The sequence below is a fragment of the Bubalus kerabau genome, chromosome X, assembly GCF_029407905.1.
Source record: "Bubalus kerabau isolate K-KA32 ecotype Philippines breed swamp buffalo chromosome X, PCC_UOA_SB_1v2, whole genome shotgun sequence".
Lineage (NCBI taxonomy): Eukaryota > Metazoa > Chordata > Mammalia > Artiodactyla > Bovidae > Bubalus > Bubalus kerabau.
In genome coordinates, this window is record NC_073647.1 from 17,428,844 (window position 1) to 17,443,966 (window position 15,123).

The 15,123-nt window shown below is 37.8% G+C and overlaps 1 protein-coding gene across 7 annotated transcripts in view; it reads right to left on the reverse strand.

The window, feature by feature from the left end:
- The window catches only part of SMARCA1 (SWI/SNF related, matrix associated, actin dependent regulator of chromatin, subfamily a, member 1), a 155,537-nt gene that overhangs the window by 118,761 nt on the left and 21,653 nt on the right, over window positions 1-15,123 (reverse strand). For 5 of the 7 annotated variants that reach the window (XM_055564582.1, XM_055564581.1, XM_055564583.1 and 2 more), the window contains exons 9-16: window positions 14,179-14,247; window positions 10,467-10,576; window positions 8,909-9,135; window positions 7,671-7,792; window positions 5,077-5,112; window positions 3,994-4,146; window positions 1,693-1,825; window positions 775-923 (exon numbers count right to left, since the gene is read on the reverse strand). In XM_055564582.1, coding sequence (XP_055420557.1) covers window positions 775-923; window positions 1,693-1,825; window positions 3,994-4,146; window positions 5,077-5,112; window positions 7,671-7,792; window positions 8,909-9,135; window positions 10,467-10,576; window positions 14,179-14,247 — 999 coding nt within the window. The remainder of the gene's footprint in view (window positions 1-774; window positions 924-1,692; window positions 1,826-3,993; window positions 4,147-5,076; window positions 5,113-7,670; window positions 7,793-8,908; window positions 9,136-10,466; window positions 10,577-14,178; window positions 14,248-15,123) is intronic. The other 2 variants (XM_055564584.1, XM_055564587.1) reach the window with 1 other exon arrangement.

Below are 15,123 nucleotides of genomic sequence, written 5' to 3' on the forward strand. Positions count from 1 at the left end.
AATGAACTCATAAATTCGAAAAGATACCTTCACCCCCATGTTTGTTGCAGCACTATTTACAATAGCCAAGACAGGAATACAACTTAAGTGTCCATCAATGGATGAATGGATAAAGAAAATGTGGTGTATATGGATACAATGGACTATTATTCAGCCATTAAAGAGAAGGAAATCCTGCCTTTTGAGACAGGATGGATGGATCTTGAGGCTATTATGCTAAATGAAATAAGTCAGGGAAAGAATGGAGAAGGACATGGCGACCCACTCCAGTATTCTTTCCTAGAGAATTCCGTGGACAGAGGAGCCTGGTGGGCTGTTTCAGTCGTCTCCGACTCTGTGCAACCCTATGGACAGCAGTCCACCAGGCTCCTCTGTCCACGGAATTCTCTAGGCAACAATACTGGAGTGGGTTGCCATTTCCTCCTCCAAGATAATTTCTAATCCCATGCAAAAAGAAAGGTCGTAAAATGCAGTCCTGATACAAGTGATTAAACAAAAAATTTACTTGGCTTTTAAGTACAGTAAATACCAATATTATAAGTATGAGGTATAAGGTCATTTGATTTTAAACTCTGGTTCTTAGTCTTTCTCACCAAAAATTAAACTAAAAAAATAAAAAATACTAAATTATCCCTAGATATAAATCTACAGATTTTTACAGAGAACATGTGTTATTTGAAACAGGCATCTGAAACAATGCAATACAATAATTATGCTGAAGCATGTTGATTTTAAAGCAATTGATCAGGAAAACAAAAAGCCATTTTAACCTACCTTCTTTTCCCCTCTTTCCAGAAGAGTTGTAATGTCTTCATCTGTCAGCTCACTTTCTTTAGAAGCAAAAACATGGGTGGCTCCATGACGTATCATTTGCAACATTTCCTCTTTTGCCATCTTGTTAGACTGTTGGTCAATGAGTCTTCCTAATAATAAAAATAAAAACTGTATATATTCAATGATATTTCAGAGAAAGCATAGCATAATAGTTCTAATCAGACACTACTACATTTAACCATGAGTCTTCCTGCAATGCAGGAGACCTGGGTTCAATTCCTGGGTCGGGAAGATCTCCTGGAGAAGGAAATGGCAACCCACTCCAGTATTCTTGCCTGGAGAATCCCATGGACAGTGGAACCCGGCAGGCTACAGTCTATGGGGTCACAAGAGTCGGACACGACTGAGTGACTAAGCACACATTTAACCATAAGTAAAGCTTTACAGCAGAAAATTAGTGAACTTTGAAGTAGTTTTTTAAATGAATAACCCTGCAAGTTTTTCTCCTACCATACTTTCTATTTCAATGAATTTCCTTCTATAAAATTCACTTAAAACACAGGAGGACACAAACATTTTTTCATGTTCAAACTTCATTTCTCAGATCAAATTTCTCTGTATGAAAAGGCACCCTCTAATACATATTTAAAACTTTAAGCCAAACTTTTATCTGCTACATAATATCAAGTACTTCAAAAGATATGCCATTGACATTCAACTATAAGCTAGTGAGGTTCAACTACCTACCCCATATACTGAACACAAGGTTTCAAAATGGGGATTTTTTTTTTTTTTAATTTGACTTTCTTCTCTAAGATTGCAGATTTTGGTCAACTATCATTAAAAGCAATCTCCTTTGAAGAAAACTGCATGTGTTTTTCCAAAGAAACATCTAAGTAAGTTTACACATATAAATACCTTGTTGTATGACAATTGAATCCAGTCTCAGTTTTATCTCAGCTCTTTCAACAATCCTTTCTTCAACAGTGTTGTCAGTGATGAGACGAAACACACGTACTGGCTTCTTCTGACCAATACGATGTGCCCGATCCTAGTAGAAAAAATCCTAATATAAGACACTGGGTATTCTGGATAAAATGTATGCTATAGCTAGCTTATGCTATAAAATTCTGAAAATAAAATTAGTTCCTGATCTCTCTAGACCGGCCACTTTTGAAAGAAGGATAATAAATATTATCTAGAGAACCCTGGGAACAAAGAAATCCACAAATATTCTGCTGTATAATTAATGGAAATTTCCAGAAGGACAAAAGACAAAAGCCCTTTAAGATAAGGTCTAAAAAGAGCTGAAAGCTTCTGGACTGAGTTACTGAGTAACTTTAAGCCATTAAATAAAAATATCTTCCACCCTAGCAAGGAGTTTTTTAAGTGAGGGGCAAAGTAGTTAACAAGGGTTGCTATGGTGGCAAAAGTCAGCCTTCTCTCATCAGCAAGCAGTTCTTTCTGCTTACTGAGGCAATTCAGCGTTCTGCAGTAAAGGGCCATAAACACTAATGGGAGATTAATACCCTTACTGTATGGTCTAGAATTTGGTTCTGTGGTTTACAGTTGGTAAAGGTGACAGGTGGCAAGTTCTGATAACAGATAAACAGCTAGGGGGAGTATTTTCTAAAACCCCAGAAGTTCTCAGCAAATATGTGAAGGGAGAAGGGTAGCTGAGCAAAAAAGCAAAGAAACAAGTTTCAAACAGCCCTGTACTAAATATAAAAACACCAGCACCAGTAACAGTTTCAACATAGCCCTCTGAAAGAGAATGCAACACCCCTACACACATTTACATTGCAAACTCAAATCAGTAAATTGTGAAAGATCAGCTATACTCTAACACTTTTAAGGAAATGAAGTGTTGTCAACAGGTTTTCCAGTTCACTAATTTACCAGGACTTACTCCTACCGAGTCAGATCAAACACGCTAAAGTAGTAATAACTGGTGCTAGTGGTAAAGAACCTGCCTGCCAATGCAGTAGACATAAGAGATGCAGGTAAGATTCCTGGGTTGGGAAGATCCCCTGCTGCTGCTGTTGCTGCTAAGTCGCTTGAGTCGTGTCCGACTCTGTGCGACCCCATAGACGGCAGCCCACCAGGCTCCCCCATCCCTGGGATTCTCCAGGCAAGAATACTGGAGTGGGTTGCCATTTCCTTCTCCAATGCAGGAAAGTGAAAAGTGAAAGTGAAGTCGCTCAGTCGTGTCCGACTCTTAGCGACCCCATGGACTGCAGCCCACCAGGCTCCTCCGTCCATGGGATTTTCCAGGCAAGAGTACTGGAGTGGGGTGCCATTGCCCTCTCCGGGGAAGATCCCCTAGAGGAGGGCATAGCAACCCATTCCATTATTCTTGCCTGGAGAATCCCATGGACGGAGGAGCCTGGTGGGCTACAGTCCAGGGTCCCAGAGTCGGAGTCCAACTGAAGCAACTTAGCACCAGCAGCAGCATGCCAAAGCATGTGAATTTTAAAATGTCCTAATGTAAGTATTTTCAATTCTCTATTACAAAAGAAAAGGGAGGACTTCTAAGCTCTGCCTCATTGGCATATGATTTTGTTTCCAAAGACAGTCAATTGTCCCCAAAATTCTGGGGATTTTGAATGCATAGCTATTTTGTATCTTTTTACTTCTGAAATTAAATTCACCTTAAAATTTGAGTCACAGTGACTGAAGCTGTAGCTCTAGTTCAATAAATGATACCATGATTAAAAGTAAGAAAAGCTCTTTGAATTTCTTAGGGTGGAATAGTTTCTGATAGTGTCTCTAGGTAGCAAATGTTTTCCTGGAATATATTCCTTTGTTACATTTTCACCTTCTTGCTCCAGTTGTTTTATTACAGAAGTTAAAATCCTATCTCTCCCAATTTTAGTGCTAAGGATTTTAATATATTTAGTTGTTGAGCAGAATAATACTTAGAGACTAATTTTTAATCCCTTATCATTCAAACATGAATGTACCCTCTTCAATACTTAGGAATGGGGAAAATTTTCATTTGTGTTTCATGATAAAAGCCAAAATCAACACAGAAATGCTGCAGTTGGATTTGGCATCTATCTGTTTTCATTTCGTTTCTGCAATTAGCATAGCAACTTTTTTTTCCAAACCTCCCAAAGACTGCTGTTCCCCTTTCATCATAAATTATCTTCATGCTGTATAAATCGCAATAGTTTTCTCAACTAAGATAAATTTCTGATATCTTTAAAGATAACTAACCATAGCTTGCAGATCCACCTGTGGATTCCAGTCTGAGTCATACAGTATAACCACATCAGCACTTGCCAAGTTAATTCCGAGACCTCCAGCCCTGGTACTCAGCATGAAGATGAATTTGCTACTATTAGGAATATTAAAGGCCTCTATTGCTTCCTTTTTTTTAATTGATAGGAGATGGAAGAAAAAGAGAGAAAAATAAAATTATATTACCAGAGTTCTTAAGAAATAAACAAACATTTTAACATGCATGCTCAAACCCCCATTTTGTAATATTCTTCCACCTTCAAAAATATTTAAGCATCTATCTATAAACTGCACTGTGTATACAGTAAAAAGTATATTAAATAATGTAACTAATCTTTAGACACTTACACCAGTAAAGACAAACAACAATCACAAAGACAAATTTAACTAAGCAAGTGATAAATTATTTTAAAATAAAAATAATGAAAATGTTTTAATTGAGTGAGAGCTAAAATTTATTTAGGGGGCAAAATATCAGATATCTCAACTTCATTCCCATTAATTTATGAAGGATTAATAAAGAAGATATAGTTTAGAAGACCAACCAAGAGAGAAAAAAAGTTTAGAAGTGGGAATGAGAGCAACAGATAAAGGGGAGGTAGGTAGATTTACTACCATATGGTGAAAAGGAGCAAACAGGGAAGTAATGAGGAAAATCAGGAAGGTAATCCATGGATATTTAGTAAAGAGTCTTAAAAATTAATAGGACATTAATATTCCTTACTATATAAAGATTTCAATTAATTAGAGAAAAAAACACACTAAGACCCCAGTAGAAAAATGAGGGGAAAAAAAAAAAGAACAGACAGTACACAGAAGAACAAATACAAATGGCTAATAAACACAAGAATAATGTTCAGTCTCACTAGTCATCAAGTAAATGCAAATAAAAAAACATAATACCATTTTTTGAAGATTAAAAGAATGATAATACTCAATGTTGACGAGGGGGCGATGAGACGGGCACTCTCATACATTGCTGCTGGGAGTGTAAATTGGTACAACCTTTCTGGAAAGCAATTTGGCAACATGCATCAAGAGTCTTAAATGTGTTCATACCCTTTGACCCAGTAATTCCACTTCTAGGAATTTATCCTAAGGAAATAATCAGAGATGGGCACAAAGATTTATGTAGAAGGACTTTTACTTAAGCATTATTTATAATAGTGAAAAATTGGAAACAACCTAAATGATCAACAACAGGGGGATAAATTATTTACTGTATGTCCATAGGATGAAACAGTACACTGAAATTATTTTTACGGTGATTTTTTTTTTTTACTAATATGGGGAAATACAACATAATGTTGAGTAAAATGTATCAGGATACTGAACTTTATATGTAGCATATACAGTATAATATTAATTACTTATATATTATATATGCATAGAAAGATCAGCCAGAAATACTTTTATTTTCCAAATTTCCTTGGCAATCATAGATCACTTTTATAATCATGAAATACAGGAAGTTCTATTTTCAAGGAATGGAATGGCATGGTCAAAAGCTGCAGGCAGAGAAGGCGACTCTGCTGCAGTCCATACAGCATGTAGAGGGGCAGTACAGAAAGCAGCATGGTGTAGTGAGAGGCAATTTGGTGTAGAGGAAATAGCAAAAACCTGGGCATGAGTCATAACTCTACCATTTATTACACATGTGGTTCTCAGCAAGCATTTAACCTCTCTGAGACACAGTTTCAAGTGGAGCAAATTATGCCAATACTTCACTGGGCTGCTAGGAGAATTCAACTGGAACTATAAAGTTGCCTAGCTTATAGCTGTTGCTTGATAAATGTTAGCTCGTTTCCCTATAAAAGTGAGGTTAAAGTTAAGGTAAGTCAAGGTTACAGAAGCTAGCTGAATTTAGCTATATCTATGGCAAATCTGAGTGCTATTGAGAAAGAACTGCTTATGAACAGCTCGTGAACAATTTGAGTAAGGAATCCAAGGTGGATTTCCACTTCTTATTGGGAAAACAGATGAAATGCTTATCTGAACGATGACATAATTGGGGAGGCAGGATGTTTCCAAAATAAAATGAACAGCTCTCACTGTGCTGCATCTGAAGTCAAAACATGTGATTCCAACTCTCTGAAGGGAGAACATTATTTAGCATTTTAAGAGACTGGGTAATTGGGGCATAATTAGGTAAAGTCCATATTATTCATGAGCAGAGAGATTAGTCAGAAATGCAAATTGGCTATTTGAGATCAGAAAGCACCTACTCTTCTGCTTTAATATCATCTTCATTCCAGGAAGAAGGGCCATCTTGAATGGTACTGTATGGCCTATGCTTCATGTGGATTGGCAGAAATCCATTCTCAGGAAGAAATCAGCAAAAGCCCAATAAAGTTTTGAGTTACCATTTCCGAGAGAGTCAGACTATAGAGCAGGGAACAGTGTAAGCTTTGAAACATCCTTATTTATAAGTATTAGCACAACCGTTTCCCCATAGTGGGTAGCAGGGAAACCCTTAATGTGAAAAGGGCCTGTGCTTCTGCTATAGGAGGCACACAAGGGACAGAGTGCCCCCTGCAGCTATGGAAGGACAAGGACATAGGCTGAGAGTCTCTGTGGCCTGAGAAGGGGTCCAAGAGCTGAGAAGTGCAAAGGCCTGTGTGCACTTTCATGACCTGTGATCTATACTGCACTGCACAGCACAAAAACTATGTTCATACCTATTCTATCCAGTGATCCTCACAACACTTGCAGGAAAACAAAAGCTTAGGCATTAATAGTACCCTTATAATATACAGTTAAAGATACTGAGGCTCAGAGGATTAAATAGCTTGCACACATAATGGTGGAGTTGATGTTAAATTCAAGTCTTCGGAAACCAAGTTCAATGCATTTTCCACTATACCATGAAATCACGGTCTCTGCCCACAGCATGAGTATAGACTTAAAACAGAGGCCAAAGACAGAGCCCTGAAGGATCACAGAAAAGAGAAGATAAATTAGCAGAGCCCTCCCTCAGAAAAAGTGCTTTAAAGGGTTTTATATACATTAGACCCCTGATATTCATGAGAAATAATCTTAAAATCTTTAAGAATTTCCAAGTTAAAAGACACAGGGTGCTAAATTCCTCATTAGCTAACTGACTCATTCCTGCACACCAACCTTTTAGTCTTCCAAGATCCAACTGAATGATAAGCACCTGTACCTATGTCGTCCAATTTCAGTTTTACAAAATGTCTATTGAGATCATTTCCTTTACAAATTATTGTCTCATGAATCCTTACAGTTGCTCATAAACTGAAAAAGTCTCAACTGTTCAACTCCATGAATGGCGAGGGTCTAATGTAGGAGGCAAATCAGGAAAAGAAAATGACATAGAATCAAGGGTCAAAGAGGAAGCTGAGAAACAGCAAGTCAAAAGGCCAAGGATAGCAGTGGTTAGAAGAGGTAAGGATGCGATGGTGCAGTGTCCTTTTCATAAGCGAGAATGTCTTTGAAAACCTTGGAAAGAATGATTTGTAAAGAGCCAGTGTAATGAAAGTCCAGCTGACGATCTCAAGGAGCGAAAGATGGTAGTGAGCAATTCAATGCACCTAGCTAAAGAAAAGGCCAAAATTCAAAACTGCCTAATGATGAAAAACATGGCGTAACTGAACTCAGATTTTTCAAGTCTTGTTTTATTTTCTCTTCCTCACCTCTCTTTCTTCATGTGGGGTTTGTCCATCCAGTCGACAATACTCGTAACCCCGCCACATACAATAATCCTCCAAAATGTCCAGCAAGCGTGTCATCTGGCTAAAAATGAGAACCCTTGAACCTAAAACATTTCACAAAAAAAAGGCAAGTTATTCAACTTGTGTAAAACTAACTTGAAAGTTAAAACATCATATGCAATATAAATATTTAACACGTGAACACTCATACCACTAACGAATACTAAGCCCCCTACACACATCTCTTCAATGGATACTACACAGAAGTATGTATTTGTTGAGTTATACATTTTTAAGGTCTTCAAAATCATACATATTGAGATGATTTAAAGTCTGCCTTTACTTTGTCCTGAGGATGTTTCTAGTCTCTCAGGCTCAGGAGGTACACCCCCACATTGCTTTCAAGCTTCTCTTCCTAACATACAAGTCTGATTGTGTCATTCTCCACAGCCAAACCTTCTGCAATTACCCACACCACCTTCAAAATAGCCCAAAACCCATAAAGCATGGTTTAAATGGCCTTTTGTAATAGCCCCAATTCATCTTCCCGGACTCATCCACTGCCACTCTATCCAAATACCATAAGCTCCACATTCCCTTCTTTCACACCTCTGCTTCATTGCAGAGATGGAAAACCCTTGCCCTCCTTTTTTTCCACTGTTTACTCCTATACATTCTGCAGTGCTCACCCTAAATGTTATCTTTGTGAAGACTCCCTCAACCCCTAATATCTTAGCATATCACAGCACTTATCACAATGACTTGCAATTATGCCTCCTCACTGCACTGTGAGCATCTACAAGGCAAGGACTGTTGTCTTAAGCATCTTTGTATACCCAGCCCATAGGGGCTTCCCAGGTGGCACAGTGGTAAAGAATTCACCTGCCAATGCAGGAGCCGCAGGAGACGCGGGTTCTATCCCTGGGTTGGGAAGATCCCCTGAAGGAAGAAATGGCAACCCATTCCAGTCTTCCTGCCTGGGAAATCCCATGGACAAAGAAGCCTGATGGGCTACAGTCCACAGCAGCGCAAAAGAGTCAGTCACAACTTCTTAACTAAACAACAACATACACAGCCCACAGGACAATTCCTAACCAAAGAGTAAGTACTCAACAATGTGTGCTGAATAAGTGAATGAATGAATGATGAACAACTAAGCAAAATGTTATTCATATACAATATTAAGTTATTCCACATTAATTTGAAGATCTGTAACTTACCCTGTTCTTTGAGTTTGGCCAATAGTTTATCAAGGACTACCATTTTACCACTGTTGCTAACAATGTGCTCATCAGTGGTGTAGGGGGGACCAGGTTCAGCACCATCAAACAGGTAAGGATGATTACAACACTTTCGAAGCTGCATCAAAATGTTTAAGAGTCGCATCTTGTCCATTTTGCCAGCAGAGTTTAAAACGTCAATATCTTTCATCAGGATTTTTGTATACCTAAAAATTTAAACTATAATTAATCATCAACTATTATACAGGCTTAACACCATCAAGAAATGTTCGTTTGGAAAAAAAAATGTCTTTTTGATAATCTGCTTAGATTCCTATTTAAAGAAAAACAAAAAGATCTGATTGGAGACTAAATCTGATGAGCAAAACCAAAAAACTAGCGAGGATTTGAGTATTCTAACTTGTGTGCTGCCTATAAACCGATTTCCTCCTGCTTTATCCATTGCTAAAAATTGCCATCAGTTGATAACAATTCAGACAACTACATACAATAATTATTTAATAACTACAATATTTTCTCAAAGTTGGCATCCAGCTTTTACTTGTTTGAGCTAAAAACAGTTGCAATTTCTTATACCTGTCTTCATAGGTCATTTTTTTCTGACCCTATAAACATTTTTATTGACTTTTCCAGACTTTCACCCAGGAAAAAAACAGATCTACGTATGCACCTGGGGAGTAGTAATATTTAATTCTAACAATAGCCAACTTGTACTGAGTGCAAGTGCCAGGCATATGGATCATCTTGTTAAATCTTCACAACTCTGAGATATGTACTAGGGTCACCACCACTTTACTGATGGAAATTCAGGCAGCTAAAAGAAGTGAAACAATTTATTCAGAGCCACAGAAAGGGACAAAGCAAGGGTTTGATCTTACTTCTGAGTCTAGAGAAATATGCTCTTTATCACTACCCTATACTGGCTTCAATAATAGAGAAGTGTCTATATAGTATATGTTACCTAATTTTATTTATATAAGCAACACTTTGCTTCTCTTACTAGCATTATTACATTATTAACATGTTCAATTTATATCAAATTTAGGATTCTGTGTGACTCCTCTTGTCAATTTCCTGTTCTGCTTGTATTTATCAAACCAATCCAGCTTCTATTTTTATAATATCTACAATCACTGATATTTTCACTCATTATTATGGTTATTACTATTTTCATTGATGGAAAAAGCAAGAATAACAAATGTGCCAGTGACATTATCCCCTTTAACTCTGACATCATTCTTATAAGTATTATTATCGCCATTTTACAGAAGAGAAATTGAGGTTACATAACTTGTCCAAGCTAAACAGCCATTAAGAGGCAATGCATGGACTCAAACACAGGTCTACAGACTCCCCATATTCTTTCCTAAAGGTTAAATAAAATACTTATCAACTTTATATTAAAATATTTGAACTACTTAACTTGGCACTTGAACCTAAAATGTACTTTCTGAACTAAAGTCACAATTGAAACACTACAAAGCTAATTTTTAATAAATCTTTACACATAAATTCTAGCAGAAATAAAATAACTCACCATTCCCGCTGCATTTTACTCAGTCCCAAGTAAATCTTGATTTCCTTTTTAGGAGGCAGACTCTTCTCCACATCAGTTTTTATTCGACGTAATAAAAATGGTTTTAAAACCTAAAAAGTGAGAGTTTTTATAAACGTTTATAAAACATTCAATATTATAAACCATTTATTTCACTGACAACACTCTGAGGTGAAATTTACTTCCCACTGTATAATCTGAAAAACACTACCAACACCAGTTGCTAATTTTCTTGGGAAAAAAGAACCAAGTAATGGCCCATTAGCAAATCAGAATAGGGGGCCTAAATTAGACATCCATGATTTGATGACACAAAAGACAATAAAAATTAAGACAACAAGATTACTGAATATTGAAAAAGTACAAAAAAAAAAAAACCTTTTTAAAATAATCTGCTGTCATATAAGATTTGTAAACCTGAGAGGAAATCTGAAATCAGAGTATGAATCAGAGTGTCTCTAAAAATGAAATAAAAATTCAAGCCATTTAAAAATGGCTTTAAATATATGAATGAAAAAAAAAAATAAAAATAAATAAATAAATATATGAATGAGAAGAAAATGGTTCAATGAAAAAGAAGATCAGAACAAAAAGAAAAAAACATGAAATTATCCATGTATACCTGCAAGGCAGATTCTATTACAAGAAAAAAACATCTGTGGGGCACCTGAATGTGCCAGACAATGTACCATGAACTTTAGGTAGAGTATGAAATCCTTATAATAAGTCTTTGAGGGAAAGACATTTATTTCAATTTTAGTAACATCACCAAAGTCACTCTGCTAGTAAATGGTAGAAACAGTAATCAAACCCACATCAGGCTGATTTACATTTAGCTCAGTCCCTGATTAGCGGTTGTAAACTGGGCAAGTTCTTTAACTTTTCCAAGCCTGTTTCCTCATTCATTTATCCAAAACATATAGATTTATGGTATATATCTATGCTAAGCATTTTAAATTGGGGAAAAGACACCTATTTCCAAGGCTGCTGTGACAATCTGTGGTAGTACATAAGTAGAGTTTAACCACAACAGACATCAGTAAACTGTAGCTATTATTACTAGAGATCCATGGGAGGTAAGGAAAAGGGAAGTGTAAAAGAAGACTTCTGGTTTCCTGTTTGGGCCTCTTAAATTTGTCTAAGTTGCATTTTTAAGAGTTTAAACTGTCTGTGAGACATTCAGCAGAACACGCAGATGGCAGTGGGATATGTAAGTCTTGAGCTTAGGAGAGCGATAAGGAGAGAGAAATTTGGGAGTTATAAGTATAGAGGTATAGCTGAAACTATGGGAGTGATCCTCCAGGAGAGCACATATGAAAAAGGAAATCAAAGACAAAGCCCTGCAACACTAAACTTTCAGGGACAAAGAAAGAAAAGCCCATGATGGAGACAGAAAAGAACCGCCAAAGAGATAAGACAAAATGTATTCCATCCCCAGACACTAAGCAGGAAAGCACTTCAAGCAGGCATGGTTAGAGGTACTAAGTATTACAGAGAACTCAGGGCACTGACCAAAAGGTATAATGAAAAATCACAAATACTTGTGAGGTTAAGTTTCAGTTGTATTTAATGGTCAGTGGATTCAGAAATGAATAGGACCCATCAGAGACAGAGTAGCCATTCCTCAAAGCTGACCGAGTTCCTGCTATGAGAGGCCCAGCTGTACTGCAACTTGTATGACAGGATTCTTCGAAGATTTGTCTTCTACGCCTCTGCATTCTTACAATAAGTTCCCTATTACATAAGGTCACTGGTTTCTGACTTGTTCTGTTTAACTCTAAATAAATATTTACATAACACATGATGACTGGTGGGGCTTAGAGTCAATAAATAAATTTAATGAGCAGTTACTCTGGACCAGGCACACGGGGCACAATGTGGTGGAAAACAGACAGGATCCCTGCCACATTAAGTTTACATTTTTCTGGGGGAGGGGGAGAGAAGGAGAGATGAGCAATACATGTTTTTTTTTTTTTTTTATAAGCAAAGACTGAGATTCTCATTAAAAACAGCAGACAAAAAAAAAACCACAAAACACATCTATACCATCTTACAAAACTCCACTGAGTCAATTAAAATTTAGTTGTACATTTTTAAAAAGAGTGAATACTGACTTCCCTGATAGTCCAGTGGTTAAGACTCGACACTTCCAATTCAGGGGGCGCAGTTTCGATGCCCCGTCAGTCGGGGAACTAAGATTCCCACATGCCACAGGCGTCACGGCCAATAAAAAAGAAGCGTGAACAGACGATTTGGTGGTGGATGAAGAGGGGAGAAACTAAACTTTCAAATAGCTTAGCCATCAAGGGAATAAACCAGAATCACAGCTCGAGAGGGACAGAGTGTTGAGGGAGTACTGTTCTGTGGATGTCGGGAGGAGAGTCTAAGTGTGGGTTAGGATTTAATGAGGGAGATACTTGAGCATGTTTACATGTTGAGGGAGAAGAGCCAACATGGAGAGAGAGGTAGAAAATTCAGCCAATAAAAAGGAAAAATTAAAGAGAAAAGTCCCTAAGGAAAAAGGAAAAGATGAGATCCAGAGTTCATGTTGGAAGAATTAGCCACTGCTCATGAATTTGAGCAAATTCTGGGAGATGGTGGAGGACAGAGGAGTCTGGCGTGCAGCAGCCCATGGGGTTGTAAAGAGTTAGACACGACTTAGTGACTGAACAACTATCAAAAAGAGAAAGAAAACCTCTTCCACTCAAACAGAAGGTAATACAGATGCAGATATTCTTAGAAGATGGATATCCTTCAAGAGTTCCTGCCTAATGACTTTTATTTCCTCTTTGAGAAAGGAATGACGTTACTTGCTGAGAAAGGAGGACAGGGAACACATGCGTTAGAGGTCTCGGGGAGACTGTGGAAAGTCTGAAATAGCTCTTACAGGAAGTGAGAGAGAACGCTAAAGAAGGCTACGAAGAAGGATCACCAACATCGTCAAATCCCAGAAGGGGAAGGTATTAAGGGAAAGGTATTAAAGGAAATCAAATCATGTCAGCAAACATGAAAATGTAGTGGTTCCAACCTGTACAGTGGGTGTCATCTTCTTTATCTGTCAGTATTGAGCAGCCTGAGTACAGAGCAGGTCACTCTGCTAGTAAGTGGTAGAAGCTGAATTCAAACCCAGAGGATAGCAGACACAGTTACATAATTGGTTTAGGGCTTTTAAGGCAGAAATGGCAGATCAAGAGAGCAAGAGAGTTTGAGATATTGGCCCCCAAAAAAGTGGTTCAAGTGATAGAGAACCTGCTCCTTGCTGAATACAGAAAATGTAACAACAGAAATGGGCTGATGGATGGGGGTAAAGCAGGGGTCCAGGCACTGGATGTCCTTGTGAGGTAACAGGACAAGTACAAAAGGAGTAACATGAGTGAAAGAAGGATACAAGAAGGGAAAACTGATGTTTAATGAATGCAATCTCAAGGATCCATGGAGTAGGGGAGAGTGAACAGCCTCTACGGGAGAGGACAACACTGTCCATGGGACAGCGCCAAAGCAAAAGAGCTGTTCCACAGAGAGGCTGAGGATATAGTGGGAGCGCACCTCCCAAAGAGGCTGTCAGAAAGGTTGAGAGAGAAAAACACTGAGACTGAGCTCAGAGGCACATCCACAGGTTCCAACAGATTCAGTATGTTTTCCAGCTCAGTTACACATATGTAATTACTAAGTTTTCCTATCTGCTATTACTTACTGCGTGAAGTCTTTCCACAAGTTTTTGATCACCAAGACAATTTTTAGTGTCAAACCAAGAATCAAAGTCCTGTGGAGGGTGAAAATTCTGCAGTAAGTGCCTAGTTTTTTTAAATAAATGTAACATTCTATAAATTCTTACACAACTCATATAGCAATAATCCATTTTAAAAGCACTGTCAAAATTATGTTAACTGTTATGGCCAATATTATTTACTTCTGAAAATAAATACTGGAGCAGTTAACAAAATTTGAACACCATTATACAAGTACTCCATCAGCAGTTTTTCTTTAAAAGGCTTTTATTAGGCTTCCCCATACCATAGCAGAGAAGGCAATGGTGACCCACTCCAGTACTCTTGCCTGGAAAATCCCATGGACGAAGGAGCCTGGTGGGCTGCAGTCCATGGGGTCGCTAGGAGTCGGACACAACTGAGCGACTTCACTGTCACTTTTCACTTTCGTGCATTGGAGAAGGACATGGCAACCCACTCCAGTGTTCTTGCCTGGAGAATCCCAGGGATAGGGGAGCCTGGTGGGCTGCTCTCTATGGGGTCGCACAGAGTCGGACACGACTGAAGCGACTTAGCAGTAGCAGCAGCAGCATACCACAGCAGAATTATAAACAGTTAAGAGGAGTAGGAATAAGAATATAAAATGGAAGACATGCTAATGAAAATGTTAATCAAACAATAAAAATGAACAAAAGCAAAGTAAGGTATACAAATAGGTAGATGAACTTGATACTTTTTTATTATCAATTAATATCAGTAATAAGGAAAATCAAGCTCCAAAGTCCTTAAATCATTCAATTCTGTTTGCTGCACTAGCATAACCTTGTGTCAATGATAAAAACAGTATAAATCATATTTATAAAATATGTTGCTTTTCAAATCACATATTATAAGCTCTTTAGTACTCACCAAATGTTAATACCTACAATAAC